At 43.5% G+C, this 17,845-nt stretch overlaps 1 protein-coding gene across 12 annotated transcripts in view; it reads right to left on the minus strand.

The window, feature by feature from the left end:
• nrxn2b (neurexin 2b) overlaps positions 1 to 17,845 on the minus strand; it is a 457,955-nt gene that overhangs the window by 24,547 nt on the left and 415,563 nt on the right. For all 12 annotated transcript variants that reach the window (XM_029839775.1, XM_029839769.1, XM_029839776.1 and 9 more), the window contains one exon: positions 12,633 to 12,804. In XM_029839775.1, the coding sequence (XP_029695635.1) occupies positions 12,633 to 12,804 (172 nt within the window). The remainder of the gene's footprint in view (positions 1 to 12,632; positions 12,805 to 17,845) is intronic.

Here is a 17,845-nt window from a genome sequence, read left to right on the forward strand (position 1 = left end):
AGAAAAAAAACTATATCTGTCATTGTAAAATCAAGAACCAGCATTTACTAGACAGGATTAAAGCAGATCACATCACATCAACATCATATCATCACAGCGCTTTGACACATTTCACGGTTGATTCATGGAAGACACTTAAGAGTTCCCGGCTTTCACAAAAAGCCATTAGAAATTCCACCAGCTCCCAAATCTGATGACTGGATAGAAGACCGTTTATCCCTTTGAATCCCACCCTATTTCAACAAAGCAAAAGGGTTTTACTGAAATTGTCAGCACTCAGGTTTACCCCCCCACCCCACCCCGCATTAACTGGTCGCTTCTCAGTGGCACTTGGCAATTAGTGTCACTTCATCAGCGTGGTGAAGAACTTCCACAGCCGCCGCGCAAACTTATTATCCCACTTCATTTCCATCAACCCTGGGGTCACGCTGTGTACATTTCACAGTCTGTCGATACAGACGCTGCTGGAATTAGAGAAGATGGAGATGACGGCTGGGCCGGGGATTTGATCAACTCTAATGTGGCAATGCTGTCACAGGTTTATTTGGGAGTTCTTGTCTATAACGTGGCAGCTAATAAACAAGGGAGATGTGTTCGTGCCGCAAACAGGAAGTCAGGAATTCCCAAATGATGTTGCGCATCACAAAAATTATGGAACTCAAAAAACAAAATGTGAGCATTTTTGGTGGAATAAAGGTTGTATGACCAGAAAATAGTCAAGGGGACTACATCTTGCATCCTTACTTGTATAACTCAATCAATGCCCTCCATTTATCTATGCAGCTGCTGCAGGGAACTAAACTAGAAGATGACTTTCTGTCCCACAGTACCGACTTCCTCTCCCGGGGCTCTCTCTACCCACGCTTGCCAGCACAATGGCGGAGCTCGCCGGCTGGGGGGGAAGGAGAATTACCGGCTGTTTTGACAAGATGGCCAAAGCCAAACCAAAGACGACAGATGGCAGACGGTGAAGAAGATGGAGGATATGTTGGATGAACCTGCAAGCGTGGGTGATTCTGGCGGATCACGTGATCTATGTGGAGTAGTTGCTTGTAAACAGGAAATTTCCTTGCTTAATGGTTTTTATTTTAACGACAGAGGGAGGTTAAAAAAAGGGCAGCACTACCATTTGCCTATATTTTCCATAGAAAAATCTCGGGGTACGCATTACTCACTTCATGCTTAATATTATTTCGGTGCCATTCTGTCATCTATACGGCGGCGATAAATGAACCCCGCACGCTCACGACCCAATTCCAAGACCGGAAACAATGACACAGACGCTCTGCGGCAATCACTGGCTTCCAGACAGTTGGACGGCTGCGTTAGCTATTGCTAGAGATGAACCCAAACCACAAGCATTATTTTGGCGATTGAAAGAAAGGCAATCAAAGCAGTAGCGTTATTGTGAGTAACTGGGATCTGTCTGTAACTCTGCCCTCTTCAACAGCTGGTGTGCAAATGACACTAAGGAAGGCACATATTGTAATTTAATATCATCCATTTTCAGGCATGTCAAACTCAGTGCTTGATGGCCACGATCCTGCCGGGTTTTCTATCCCACTGAATGCATTTTCAGCCTGGTAGGACAGAAAACCCGGCAGGATCGTGGCCCTCGAGGACTGAGTTTGACACATAGATGATCAAGTCCATACTTGTTCTCCTTAGTCTTAGTGGTGAATTTAGTCAGGGAAGAATCTGTCCTGGTATGGATTTTCACCTCTAACCTCCATCTTTGTTTGTCCCTTTCCCTCAAAAAATTAGCCATCCATCCTTCCTTCTGCCCTTATTCTGACATCCTGCCCAAGTTTGTTTTAATTTATCTCCCTTCTTTTCTTCTTGAATACTAAATACCCCATAATTCTATTACTTTATCCAAACCTCCTTCTATTTTTCCATTTTAGTCACTCAGATCTTTTCAAATATCTGCCTTGTTTCCTATTTCCAGGAACCTTCCAATCCTTTGAGCTGTTGAGGCCTTCCATTTGGTTTGCATTTACACCATTTTAAAACCCTCATCTGTCTTTACTTTTCATGGTAACGCTCAAAAAGCCTGACTAGTACAGCAAGCAATAAGTATGCTCATGTATTTATGTTCATCCCAGTGTGAGTGACAACATGCTAATCAACAACCAGATAAAGAAACAAAATGAAAAGCCAAGGAAGAGTGTTCGGTGTCCTCATTCAAAAAACGATGTAAACATGGGGAGAAAATTCAGGTGTGGTCAGATATGGCTTGTTTACTTGGAACGTCTGCGTAAACATCCTTGGAGAAATAAGAAATTCATAGCAAACAGCAAAAATTTTTTGCCCCTTCCCACCTAATTCCCTCCCATCTGAAGTTTACTCTTGATTAGACTGTTGGGACAGATTAAACAGCTGGGTCTTTATCTTTTTCCTTATCGACATCGACTCCTGAGGCTAATTCTTTTGCTTCGTGTGACAGTTAAACAGTTGCTGTCACACCCGGAGTGACGGGACAACTGATACTTGTGAGAGAGAAATGGCTAATAAATCAGTTTCTGTGCGTTGGTATGCTTCGTGTAGCTGCCTCGCTTTTGCTGCAGGAATTTGTTTTATCATTAACCGAGTAGCTTGAAAATAATTACCAGGGGAAAAAAGTTCCCCCGACACCAAACTTTCCCTGAAAATATAGTTGGTAAGGGGTGTGATTTTGATGATTTCTTGGAAAATCATTTCTACAAGCTTTACATTGTGTGTAGGATAACATTATTATGGCCATGGTAAAAAATAAAAAAATTGAAACCTGTCACATTATTACAACACGAAAAAAGTCCAAATATTCTGATAGATAAAGTAACAGGTGACATTTACTGGTGTTGACTGAAAAATGAGAAAAGTGTCACCTCTTGTTAAATTGTACTTTATCTAAATTAGCTTTTTTTTTTTTTAAATAGAGAGTTTTGGGCTTTTCCCCCCAGAAAATTGCATTATTATTCTCAGAGTATATGTTTTTAATGCTGTAGAAAATTTGTGTTATGATGATCTGGAAAATATGACAAAAGAAGAACAGGTTATAAGGGAAAAGAGGATAAAGCAACAGATGGAAAGTCAGCAGGACATTTTGTCCACAACTGAAAATAACGACAGAAACATAGCAGAGAAGCTAAAGGGGCTAAATGGTGCACCCAAACAAATTTGTGTGAAGATGAGGAATCTGAAGCTGACTACAACAGTGACACTGGGTCCAAAGACTGTACCATTCATCAATAGCATCAATTCATCAATAGCATGATTCAAAGTTTCTTCCTGTCAAAAGGGAGTTTTTCTTTGGGGGTCGAGCTCTGTAAAGCACCTACAGACAATTCGGGTTGTAACAGACTCTATACTGATAAAGTTGACTTGAAATGAATTACACATTACAGTGCCACATTTGCCAGACATATTCTTAGCATTCCAGTTATTTTAAAGCCATAATTCTAGCTAACCGCAGGGCATTAGAACAGGAGATGCATTTCATCTTCTCTAATTATGTCCTGAAGCTGAACTGACCGATTTGGAAATTTGGAGTGCATGTTAATAATCCATAACAATTGCTTACAGCACATTCTGCGCACAAATGAAAAGTGTTCATGTGGTGTATCTTAGAGCCTGCATGCATGCGCAATAGACCTCAAACTCACCATCAATATGTTGGTAGTTACCCTGCCTGATGCTCTGAACCACCATGCGCTCCTGGCGTCCACTGGTCGAGACACCATTACTCTGAAACATTAGTTGCATCTTTTCCACCACGGTCACGGACTCCGTTAAAAGCCCGAAGCGTCGGCTCAGCGAGCAGCCGCGATGTCCTCCTTTTCTGTACCGAACTCACAGCTGCTGTGTTTCGGGGTGCGCCGGCTAAGTATCGCCTCGGGGAGTGACCAAGCGAGGTCAGGTGACAGACCTGTGGGACATGCTGAAGGTTCCTGTTCCTGTCTGCAGATCAGAATATAAATCACTCTGTTTTCTCTCAGTCCCTCTGTATCGACGCACGCGTGTGTGTGTGTGTGTGTCCAGACTTGCCAAAGAGCTGCCTGTATATCATGTAACTCTACAGGAGGCCAGATGCCCTTGTACAGGACACCCACATGGGAAATCCATCCGCAAGAATGGAGATTACATTTGAGGAGATTGGCCACCTGCCACCCCCCCCTCGCCGCTCTCCTTGTCTCATGGAAACTCTGTGGAGCCCTCGTTCTCTTTCCATTCTGTGGTTTTAGATGCAATGTTCGCAGATCCACTTGATTTCCTGACACATGCGGTTGAAGCCGCTCTGCAACTAAAAATGCATTCAGACTTTTGGCTTGGGGAAAAAAGCTCAGTTGTTTGACAAGTGACTTGTTTGGTGGTGCAACTAAAACTGGACTTTTAAAGTCCATTTAAACATGTTAGCTCGACTGAGATCGACTTTTTGGAAGACGAGGTAAGGCACCCTCGGCGTACTATTTAAAGTCAATGTGCAAATGCAAGAGTTTATGGACAGAGGCTATTGTTGTGGTCTGTAATGTTATAGACCATCTGAAAATGGCCAAACTGCACTCAACTTACCCCAACCCAACACATTCTCGCTTGACTCAACCTAACTTTGTTTATAATTGGTCTCTTGCAGTCAAGATTGTCTCTTTACAGGAAGCCAAAGCCTAACAAGTAATAGTGTCAAGACAAATTTGAAACAGGAAAAAACCCTTGAGCAGGAAAAGGCTCATATGGGGGGGGGGGGACCCTCTATCTGATGACTGGTTGGGTAAAGCATTTATCCTAGGAGAGGCACCATGATTTCAACAATAAACGGATTGCCCCCTACACCCCTTCCCTACGGGAGAAGAAGAGTCCAATTAAACGACGTAGTCGAGCAACAAGCACGGCATAAACGTACCGAGTGGCCTGCCTCTGCACGGAGTTGACGAGATACATGGTTTGGATTGTTAAAACTCTAGGCCTTATGAATCAGAGAGAAATGAGGGCATGAGCCAGCCAGTTACAGTGGAACAGGCTAAACAAAAACAAACAAACAAAAATGACATTTTTAACTGAACAATATCCAATCATAGTGTGTGACCCAGCAAACGTGGTCCAATTAAAAACGCTCATGCACGGAGAACTGTCTGTTCATAATGAGGATAAACATAAAATCACTATGACAAATGGCAGTTATAAATCTATCCTGGGGGAAAAAAATGATTTTGAAATAAATCAATGACATTGCTAATCCTGCAGTTTAGAGTTTACAGATTGATCCTGTTCAACTCATCCGCTGTAGGCTGGGGGACAACCGCCATGTTCAAGCCAGTGACTTGTAAAACTTTGTAACAACTTTGTAAATTTAATTTAATCAAGCGTCAATTTGAAAATGGGGCAAAGGAGGAGAGCTTACAACCACCGGGCTGAAGATGAGGTCCAGGTGCGGACCGAGCCTAATGTCATGTTCACACTATATGAACATTACTTGGCCGGTTGTCAACCGTTTTTAGTTCTCCACCCCCAGATCTGCGAGAGTCTGTTGTCCACTTGGCGAGCCTGGATCGTTAACTGTGAACAGATGCCAGTTGGGCGGTCAGCATATGGATATTAGAATGCTAAATATCCAGTCAGGTCGGGAAAATGTAAAAAGAGCTACAGCCAATGAGAGCAGACACGGGGGGTTGCCATGGAACATGGAAGCAACCCAGAGGAGCGGAGCAGCTTTCTTTTTGTTTTTTCACTACATAGTAACATCTTCCTCCTGCTCCGTGTTCATGTATGAGAAGAAAAACATCAGCCTGGATGTTGCATTTCCTGCATCGCTTCTCGTGTGAGCTTTAGATTCAAGAAGACACAAGACCGAGTCAGGCAGTTGGCAAAGCCTGCTGATGTTCAGCCGTGAACACTTCCGTCGCCAACCAGTCATGTAGTGTGAGCACCTCACAGCCCTCAAGACTCCCGACCAGATGTAGTGTGAACAGCACGGCGAACCGACACTAAAAGTTGCGCAGTGTGAACGAGGCATCGGGAAGAATAGACAACAATTTAGCTAGGCCAAAAATAGGACATATGCTGAAATAGCCTGATGCGTTGCATTGAAAACCAAACCACACAGATTACCTTTTTTTTTCTTTACCCAGGAAAATTAATTCTGGGAAACCAAATTCCTGGAAATCAAGGTGGAAAAGGGCCAACCCTTGCCAGAAACTCACTGCAACACATTCTGTACAGGTGCTGTAGGAAAGTATAGATGGCTCACCGCTAACTTCAAATGAGGCCACGCTGAACTCCATCCACATCCATCATCTTCTGCTCTGTGCACAATCACAGACACACATGGCTGATACTGCCTGCTTCCGGGCCCTGGCCAGTGAAATGAAATCTAGTCCACACTCCGATCATGCCCATCTGCCTCAAGCTTTTTTTTTTTTACTCTCTTGTTAAGTACTACTCCCTTTGCCATCCCTTCACTTTTAGCAGCTTTACATCACAGCAGTACGCTGCTCCCATCTTCCCTCTTCAGATGCGTTTTTTTAATCTACCTCGCCCGTGCACGGTTGGTTTTCTGTCTCTCAGCGTGGAAGTTACAAAGACTAAGATGAATATCTAAACGCTGCAGAGACAAAAGGCAATGAAAAAAGGGGAAACGAAAAGAGACAATCCAGAATGCTAGCAAGGTCTGTAAAAGCCTCTTTCTCCATCCCAACAGCGGGGATATCTTAAGAGCTCATTCAGTGAGAGCTGGATCTGTCCAGGCACAATGCCTTTCCACCTCTGTGATCATTCTGTGGTCCTGTCAGGGTCAGTCTGCCTGCTGAACACACCCCATAGCTGCTTTGTCACATGAAAATGTCACAGTTAGCAACATTCTGTAGTTTTCATCTGCATGGCTATTTAATACCTGCGTTGAGCACTGTGCTGAACTCTGACACATCCGAGTGTGTTTCCATAATCAAGGTTATTGTTAGCAAGTAACCGGTGTTTTGCCGACACTGCACCGTCTGTGTGACGCCACTGAGCAACGTATCATTTCCCAGCTGCGGTGCAATCCACTTTCTGCAGTGCTTATCGTTCAGAGCAAGGGCTCCTCCACCAAGACAATGACAACGGTTAGCTCCCAGCTCAAGTGCTGGGGCCTCGCCCCTGCCTCTGATGTTCCTACCCCGGCTTCAATCTTCTCCTTTGCTTTATCATTTCTCAGCTGTTGCATTTGCTTTCGCAAACTGTTTTGTTCCTCTGTCTTCTGGGCAGCCAGTACATTATCATAGCCCCCCACCCCACCTCGTTTCCTTATTTTGCCCTGATTGCATCCCTTATACAGTTCAATATTCAAATCGCTGCCTGTAAATATTGGCTAGAGGGACAGAAAGTGTGTGGAGGAAACGTGACACACCCTGCACCCTCATTGGTGACAATCAAACCACAACAAGATGGTGAAATATGCTAATCATGGTCAATAGGCAGTTAAAAGGTAATATTACCAAGGGAGGGAATAGCACCGTGATTTACAGGATGGCACAGCTTTTAATGTTTAAATGCCAAGTGCTGGTATAAATCCACAGGCTATAGCTGGCTACTCTTATGTTATTCTAACTAAATTGTTTCACTAATAACTCTAGAAACTTCAATTCGGAGGGAGGCCACTCCTAGAACTTTATCTATCTTAGTGTTATGCTAGGATTAAACCACAGAAGGACACCTTTGCTTCCAGGTTCCGCATTTGAACTTCACACTGACAGTCTGAACACCATCGACAGAAGCTGTAGGGGACAACACACCGAGGGCTACAGAGTACAGTATAGGAGTAGAAGGACCAGGGACTTTGTAAGTTTGTAGCGGCTGGGTAGAGAAGAGGAAGTCCCAGACCCAATAAATGGAGCCCCAAGTTAGAGCAAGAACAAGTGATTTCACAGTCTTTCATTTGATGTCCTCATGATCAAGTCAGTGCGCTGTAGTCAAAAGGGGGAAGTCAAGTTAGGTACAGTCGAAAGCGTCTTGGGTTCAGTAGTCAGGTGTGTCGTAGTCTCACCACACTGAGATAAAAAGATGAGAGGGTGCGTATTCATCTTAGGCACAGGTGATGGTTCTCCACTCCTTGGCATAAGGAGACACTTCACAACCCTCAATAGGGAGAATCCATATCTAAATCTAAGTTTCTGATGTTTGCTGATTTTCCAATCACTCACCAAAGGCAATTGTAGTCAACAATCACCATTGTCTTAATTTTTGCTTGTCTACCTCCTTCCTCTCATCTGCCAGCACCACTGTTTCACAGAAGTTTCCTTCTCGATCAATCCGCTTTGTTCAATGTAACCAATAAAGACCAATCATGTGCTAAATCACCCAGACTGACACACCGATGGGAAAAATAGAAAACATTTACAGAAGAGCCTTTGTGGGTTACACCAGCATCAGTGTTCAAGATTATACAAGCATAAACGTCCAAACTTAATCAAGAACTGGACTTTTCAGCTTTATTGAATAGATCACGTTATCAAATTAATGACTGCAGCTATTTGGTTCTGAGAAATCAAATGAAGACGCTTGGACAGCTTTCCAATGTGTCAATGTCTTTGTGCATGAATGCCCATTAGTGCGACTTAATTAGGCTTTTTACATCTGCCGTGTGTAAACGGTAACGCAGTAAATGTAAATGACGCAGCCTCGACGTGAACAACAGACAAATACAAAAACCATCCAACGTGGATTATAAAGAAAGAATGTCACCTGGCCTAATTTGCACATTAGGACGGCTAATGCTAAAACCTGAGGCATCGACATGGTCCACAAGGCCAGATTGGATGTTTGGAATGTAACAGGAAGTCTTTTCCTCTAACACCACTATGCACAGTATATACTGTGAAAGGAATACAATAAATGGAGGTAAAGACTCTAATTATTACATTTCTATTCCTATTACAACAATTAGCTGATGACTCCCAGTTACAGTTTCTATACTCATGTAAATAGGCCCAATGATAGAAATACTGAGCATTTAATTTAAAAGGGTCATTATGGATGGTTACAGTACTTAAAATATAGATAGGTATACATTTAGGTTTAGACTACTTTAGCAGCTTAAGAAAACTGTAAAATCATTGCAGTGTTTGGGGATCGACTACTTTTTTTGAGGATATTGTATAAGTTACTTCATTTATTAATACAACATGACTTGAATTTCAGGTTTGAATTTTAAAGAGCGGCGCAGTGTGCATTATTTTAAATTATTCACACAGATTTTATTTTCAGAAAGTACTCAAGACCAAAAAATTAACCAGCGCAGGCAAAACAATCAGCCGAATCATATTGGTTCATTCTCTTGCAGCAGGTGACCAACAGTTAAAGGGAATCGAGTGTGAAATGGCACAATTAGACTCCATATGGCCCTGCAGCAGACATCTGCCTGTTCACTTGTGACTAGATCGAGGCACTTGGTGTGACCCAGACACATATTTTTTAAGCGTGTCTGCCATTTTGGAAACATGGAAATGTTGCAAAGAAAAAAAAATAACTGGAAAAGACACCTGATACGCAGGATTTGCTACTCCTCCGATACTGTTACCTGCCCTCGGATTGAAGGACATACTGTACGTAAGCGGTCATGCATATAGGCACTCCCCGAGGACGTCGCAGGTCATCACCGGAGGTGTTTACCACTGAATCTGTGTCGTTATCGCACCGTTATCAGCTTACACGACCCTGTTGTGAAGCCTTCTGCAGGTAGGCCAAAACATTTAACAAGGGGAGGAGCTTCAGAAAAGCTAAGAAAATATGTCATAAAAATGAAAATGAATGCTGTTTTTAAATGTCAAGGGACTGTGAATAAATTACATAGGTATGGCTCTATGACGCTAGGATACATTAACTTCTTTCTCATTACGTAGTTCATATTTTAGTTCTTTGTTCAGATTGTCTCCTGTATGTGGGCTGTTTACGTGACCAAAACAGTCCTAGCATTCAGCGACTTCTGACAAGTTAAAAACATGGTGCGCAACAGTGGACGTTGAGGAAGAGCCAGTTTTGGCTCTTCTTCTCGAGACTTATGACACTGAAGGAAATCTGAAAAACAGACTGAAACACCGCAGAATTTTATAATTATCCGATTACTGCAGTCACTGTATTTTTAGGGTCTCGTAAATGGGCTTCATGCCTTCATGCTGATTTCTCCCTGCCTGCCATGTCACATGACCGCTTTCACATATGAATTGTTCCCTTTCCCTGTGAAATTAAATTCTCTCACACTTCCTTTTTGTGGCAGGTCATCTTGCACAAGTGTCTCTGTGTTTTATATCACAAATGTTTGGATCTTTACAAAGAAATGTCCCTTTGGAGACATCTTGTACTGGCTTGATTTTTGAATGAGAAGCAGGTGATTAGTTATACAGGAAAGCATGAGAAAATGTAATATGGACATTTTACAGTGATTCAGTCAATTATTGCGATCAGGGCATAGGAAGCTTCTTAAAGGATAATCCAGCAGGCCAGTTCACAATAGAGAATTTTAATCTTTTCCCTCTAAAATCTAAGAAAACATGACACTAACAACAGGGAATGTTTAAGATTCAATGTTTAAGTGTGTGCATGACAAGGATATCACAGCTGTTAGCACGATACGAGTGAAATAGGTCTGACTGGGATCCAACTGTAGCATAATTTGTCCCCTTTAGGGAATAATGAATGTCCAAATCTGCAATGTGGGTCATAGGAAGTTGGTGTAGCCAGGGATCTCCCTGTTTCAATCCCTTTTCTTTTTTCCTCCTCCGCCTTTTGGGCTTCAGCCATGGGCTCTACTAATTTGTTGGGAGAAGAGCGTAACTAGTTGGTGTCGATAAATCCACACTATTCTACGCAACAATCAAACAAAGATTTCAGGTCCCCCTAAAACTTCGACGCAAACCCCATCTGGACACCTTATAATAACATTAAAACAATTTATAACAAACTATAAAATGGGAAAGATAGAAGCAACAAATGGTCTTATAAAGGCCTGAGAGGCCTTTTACACCAGGATCGTAAAGGGTGGTTTGGTTCAGTAGTGACTGTATTTTTGAAAGTGGACCAAACCACCTGGATGTCACAATACTGTTACTACGTCTATTGTTTGGAGCAGGATTGTCTGAAATGGACAGAGACCAGGAAGAAAAAACAGCACAAGGAAGAAGAAAACCTGGCTTATCCATTGGCCATTTACCCAACCTGTTCACCATTTTAAAAAACAATGGTCCTCTGACCACATACGAATACGTGCCTGCGCCTCTCTATCTCTGATAGGCTCTTTCTCTGGAGTTGTGCTGTCGTTGTGTTACCCCGCTTCCTGTCTTTGGTTAACCCAATAGTCCATTTGTGCCAGGGTCCACTGAGAGAATCTTTTTTTAGCTGAACCAGAGTTCTCAATCCTATGTTTGGCCCTTTACAGAGCTCTGAAGAGCGTTCAAAGCCATCCACACGAAGATGTCTATCCCAGCACGTGAACTCTGGTCAGTTTCACATGGACCAAAGAGCTTTGGTCTGAAAGTACCCTTTATGTCTCTGGACCAAACTCACTTGTCAGTGTTTACAGTCTGATATGTTGTTGTCCTTGTTTCTTTGTGCTCTGTAGGACTGTCACTCGAACGTCCTTCTCTGGAGTGTGAGCTGCCGCAAAATGGCTCGCATTTGAAACATAATCATAGCAACAAAGAGTGAATTGTCAGAGTACTTCCTCTTATGGCTGTGATGCATGCCCCTCGGTCCAGCCACTCTGTGCTGATGGATTAGGATGAGAAAATGCCTTCTGTCAATGCCAAAACAAAGCTACAGCACAAAACTCGGGGATCACGGCTGTGACTGAAAATGCCCCGATCCCGTTGCTAAATATGTCAAGAAGAAGCAATATCAAGGGCACACAAGCAGAAACCCTCCCCGAGAGATTTCAGACACGAGATGCACGGGGCTCCGTGGGGACAGAGATAATCCAAGTCGTACAATTGTACATTTATGGGAACACTTGATGTCTTCCTCTGAACCAACCATGAACAAAAAAAAGAGAAACAGGATGGAAAGAGAAATTCAGAGAGCTTGTGCACAGCCCAACAGAAACCCCTCAGAATTCAGGCGAAAAATAGAACAGCGAGATTAAGGTTAGGGGAATTAGCACACTCCTGGCAGTGACTCACTGAGTAGCCGCCCTCATTAAAAGTCTGCATGTGTAATGTTTCATGGGTGTTTAGCTTGACTTATAAACACCCCCGCGTACTTTCCCAGGGTGAGGTATCCTCTCGCCGTATCCTGCCAAATACCTGCGCTCAGCAGCCATACCTGACTGGCATGCTCACTGTGCGCTGACCTCGATTCGTTAGCTGACTTTCATGATGCCAGCAGCTACAACTACGGATGCTCTCAGACGGAAGATCGCTCGCTTCAGGAAAGCTGCATGGCTCTTCCTGCCTTTTAGACCAGAGCCTGGCTTAATCACCTAGAATAATGCAGACACGCTCTAAATATGGATGCTTGATTAATAAACCACAGCCTGTGGAGAGCGTTATATTGAAGAATCTAATTTTGTGAATCCTGCTGGGCCGAGCTAACGAGTTGCTCTCTTTCTTTCTCTTTCAGTCCCATTTTTGCTTTATCTGGACAATCGATGTACAGTCATGTGTCCCCTCTGACTCCGAGGGGACCATTCCTACCTGAGGGGAATCGCTCAATGACGGGCTGGTTGTCCACCTGTAGCGTGGCGTTGCCGCCGCTTCGAGTGAATCGCACCACGTGGTATTTGCCGTCGCTCACCATCACCGCACTCTCCTCGATGATTATGTCGTCCGTTCCCACGTTGAAGATCACGCCGATCTTTCCCCGTTCCTACAGAAGAATAAAAACTTTGAGAAAACCCATTCATGCACATAGCGTCTTTGAAACATTCATGCACATACACTTCCCAAAATGCGGACTATTTTTTCTGAAGATACCTCTCAACTTAACTTAAATCGATTTTGTTTGGCCGTAGCTCTTTGCTTGCCGTGGACACAGAATCCTTAGGGAAGATAGACACAACTCTGAAGCCAAATGAACCTGCCTCCCTCTTCCTTTGGCTGACTGGCACTGTTATTTCTGTTTGACTCCTAAGGCCTACAGTATAATTTAATCACTCCAAACAAACAGTATCTAGTAAATTCCAGGCAGAGGCAGGTCAGCCGGTACGCCCATGGTTGCACCTCGGCTAAGCCGTTTAATTGGACTATTGTCTTTGTCTCGGGATACATGCGTGGGAGCGTAATTGATTGTTGAAATCGTGATGCATCTGCTATGATAGATGCTGATAGCAACTGCAGCTGAGCAACCATGAATGGTGTCTATCTGTCCCTAAAAACCTCCAATTATGCCATGTTCAGCTGGCTTAATCTGTTTAAAGGTTTTACATGCTGTCCAACTACGAAGTTCGGGGTTAGCACAGTGCTCTAGCACAGAAAAACCACTGTGGTCTGACTTCCTATTAGACATGATAATATGTTGACGTACCCTTTTAAAATCCTGTTTCAGTCACACTAATGTAGTAATTTGTGTTTTCAGTTGCCATCTAAACCTTCTGACTGGTGCCACAAACATTTGTTGAAGTTTCAGTTGCCCCTTCTACAAATAAAAATGAACAAATGTGAACCTTATTTGTTCACTAAACAGTGTCATTAAACAGTCTTTACATCACTACAGGATGGTTGTAGAGAACAGAAACGATGCAGTAACTTCAAACATTTGACTATTTGTGGAGAGAGCCCAAATAGGTCCTCAGTGAGGAACCTTTAGTATTCGCCAACCTGCCGAACACCTCCCGCCCCATCTGTTAACGCAGAGAATCGCCCACTGCTTTGAGTTTATTACTGTCTACCACCCACTCTGCTCTCGGCTCCTGCCGTCTCTCTGCTCTCCCCCTGTGCTTCCTCTTCTCATTGCTGGGAAAGGTCAAAATCATTTACTGATTCCAGTCTGCCAGAGAGAGGCGCAGCTGGACACACGCAATATGCATGTTCTCTGCCTTTAAGCTCCAACTTCGCAGATGCAAGATTTAAAATGGCAACTGTCATCAGTGTAATTTCAGGTTGGAGGGTTAAAGAGGTGGGAGCGGGACTTTGCACGCTGAGATCTGCTCAGCCACAGCTTTCGCTACCTTCTATATGTATATTCAGAGGCGAATGTTCGGCTCCCCCTTACAGCAGATTTCCATTATTCATGCCTGATTAAGCAGTTTAAAAGGGAAATAAACCCCTCTAATATTAGCAGAACTTAAACTAGCAACTTAATTGAGTAAATAAGCGCAGAGGTTGTGTGTTTAGTTAATGAGCAGCATAATAGCAGCCGAGTTTTCTAAGGGGGCCCTAATTCGACGATGGCCCAAGATTAGTTCGCTAAATGTGCAAAGTAAACAATGATCATTGTAAACGCAGAGCATTTAATGCTCCTTGGCACAAGAGCAGATTTGAGTCTGGATTTCTCAAAATGGGGCTTGATGGACTACTCAGAAGATCATTTTACTTCTACGGAGACTTTCATACGTCTCAAATAGCAAAGCACTCCCATCTTCTCAGACATTTAATCAATTCATTCCCATCATAGAGTGGCCCTTGTCATGTTTCTCATCCACTCTCATGAATGCTGAAAGCCAGTATTACCTCTAAGATATAAATATGTTACAGAAGAATTGAATCTTCCAATTGACTGGTATGATTAAAAAAAAAAAGAAAAACCCAGTGACTTTGCTCGAGCAAAGCCATGTGAATCCGCACCATCGTGACCGTAAAGCAGAGTGAATTTAAGTGATATTTACAGAGAAATTAGCATTTGTGTTCCGCAACATCATCGTTTGTTTCGGCAGTGAGAGGGAATACGTTGAAACGGCAGGGAGCCGTTGGGAACCGCTGCTTTGTCAGATATGATTTTAGCGTAGCGGTAATGACGTTTTAATGCCAGTTTCCTTTAAGTGAGGATATTGCTGGAACCAGGAGGAGGGTGGAAAAAACCTCTCAGAGCAGCGAAGCCAACAACATTGAAATGACGGGACTGGTAGGTAAATGACAATAAACCCCGGCTGCTCTTTCAAAACCTTAGCTTCTAAACTTCTGCTTAGCAGCACTTAATCTGCTCCAGTTGACAGCTAACGGCGAGAGTAGGAATGTTATATGGCCCCTCTTTAATTCAGAGATTAGCTAATCGTCACTGCAGTTCGTTCTGTCGGTCAGTCAGTGGTATAGATAGGAGGATTCATTAGGCGCTTTTCCACTGCTGGAGTTCCTGGTAAATACCGGGAGCAGGAACTTTGCAGGAACCATTCATCTCTCCTGGCACTCTCGATGGTCATGTTTCCACTGCCAGCTATGACCCCCCCTCGGAGGCAGCACGAGTTTTGATCCCTGTGTAATCATTGAGCGACAGTTTCAGCCGTGATGTCACCCAGGCGAGCCACCAATAGCAAAAGTAATAAAGAAAACAGCTGAGGCAGTGTAATATTTTTAAAACAATATGACTTCCTATAGGTCCGTGAGTTTTACCCAGGTGCCATTTTTATAGTTCTATCCATTGCTTCAATCTATAAAATACAAAACAAGACAGGAAGTTGCTTTGTTTCAGGGTTGTGTGTTTGTGTATATGATGGCAGATGCTGCTAGGCTAATGCTCCTCTTCTGCTGGATTCTGCATCACATCAGATCAAGCCCCACCCACGGACTCGCTTGGGCCCCTTAAAAATTCCTGTAAATGGCCGTTAGGGGAAGGTTCCTGCAGTAGAAACACACCTTTCGTTAGAAAAGCTCTATAAATCCATCACATCCTTGGGTCTTCTGGGGTCACTGCATTCCTCTGCATGTATGTATGTTTGGTCAGGTAAACATTCACCAATTTATCAGGGCTGGAAATTGTTTTGAATACATCAAGCTTGGTCTATTTTTGGATGTGTGGCTGCTGTTTGAGGAATTTATTATTCATTATAATAAGGATTGTCTCTTGCACCCTACAAAAGCCCAGAGCTTGACCCAAACAAACAAAGTGACGTATAAGACTCCCTTTAAGAGGAACAAACCTGGAGCAGGACCAGGCTTATATGGGGGGACCCTCCTGCAGAATCACAACCTGTGTCTAGCACTAAGCATTCCCTTTATTAGCCTGTGATGCATGATATTCAAGTTACTAAAGAGATGATTAATAGTTTTTTGCTGACATTTGATTGATATTTAGAAAAGTGGTATTTCTCCATTGTTTTTAACTTGATGCCTAAACATCCAGAGTGTCCTTTCATAGAAGATTCAGCAGTGGATTTACCTTGTTGCCCTGCATAACTGATAAACTGGTTGCCATCTTGATTTTGGGATTTTTTGAGGCAGTGTTTATTTTATTTTATTTTTTCCATGTTGACCAGTTAGCAAGGATGACCAGGAAGGAAAATGGTGTGATGGGTATCGGTTGATGAGCAACTGTGGTCACAAACTCCTGCTCAAGACAGGAAGTGGCAGGAGAATAGCTGTCCATTGTAGTGACAACTATGCTTGAACGGGCAAGAAAAGACACATACAACATACATGTTCAACTTGTATTGGCACTGAACTACAAATACTTCCATGGAAGTAATACATAAACTACAGAAAAAAAGAGCACTTGAGAAATCTGTCGTCTCAGCCTTTTCCCGCCCTTTTTTCTGCTTTTACGCTCTCTCAATGCAGTGCCTTCCAGTCAGTCGGTGCTTTTTACCACTAAAGAGCAATTACAAGACAATCAAAACAATTAAAGGTGAACTACAGCGAGCTGTGTGGGTAGTTTGCAGCGATAAAGCACCATATCTACAATCAATGCTGCCGATCAAACACGAAGAAAGATTTTCGGAGTCAGGAGGATAAAAACACACCAGTCATCTGGAAGCTCCCTGTCCTTTTCCCAAAGACATGGAAAACTGGCTCAGGACATCTCTGTAACAGGCAGGGGGGAGGCACCATTATGAAATATAAAGAGCATTTCCATTTGAAATACACCAACACGACCTTGCAACGAACAACGGCGCGCCGAGGTAAGTGCCGCTGGCAGGAGCGGAATGAGAATTAGGAATCGTTAGGACGTGGCCACGGCGGTTCGGTGTGTGCCAGGGTTATCAGGCAGCTCTCAGTGATCAAATTGAGCTGGGGGGGGGGGGGGGGGGGGGGGGGGAGGGGCGGCGGCGAATTGAGTGGTAGGAAGAGGAGGAGCGAGGGCTGAACACAAACACTGCATGATAAAAGGACAGGGGTAACCTTGATGATCCTCCAGGGGGGAAGGTGCCTGGAGTTCAAAACTAAGTTACAAAAGAGGCAGCCAAGAAACAGTGTGTGTGAGTGTGTGTGTGTTGGGGGGGGGGGGGGGGGGGGGGAGATTGTTAGCCTCAAATTTTAATAGATGTTTGCTTTCTTATCTTCCTCTTGATTTGTTTTTGCCCATATGAAAACCAGTTCAATTATTTTTGCTGGTGCATTGCTAGCAGACAGGTGAGCAATTCTATTAGCACTAGCGTTATTTCTACATGTTACAGTCATTTTTCATGAGGGATCCCACCAATCACAAATAATTCTGGCCACTCTGCTCCGCCAACGTGCAGAAATGCTCAGGCATGTCATCTGCACTCGGCCTGACAAGATAATAATGATAATCCAAAAACTGCGGAATTTCGGGGGAAAAAAACGGCGTTGTTGCCTGACTTATGTGGACTCCTTCCTGGATAAATCAAAAAAGTGTCCGCTCCCTTGATGTGCTCACATTTTAGGTTCTCAAAGGCTCCAGGAAATGGGGAATGCTTATGAGTCATGTTCATGTTGCTAACGAAGAAAAATAGCAAGAGCCACCTTGGCGAGACAACCTGCAGTGTTTTATTTGTCGTCTCTGTCACCGCTGCCTC

This window comes from Takifugu rubripes, chromosome 8 (assembly GCF_901000725.2).
Source record: "Takifugu rubripes chromosome 8, fTakRub1.2, whole genome shotgun sequence".
Lineage (NCBI taxonomy): Eukaryota > Metazoa > Chordata > Actinopteri > Tetraodontiformes > Tetraodontidae > Takifugu > Takifugu rubripes.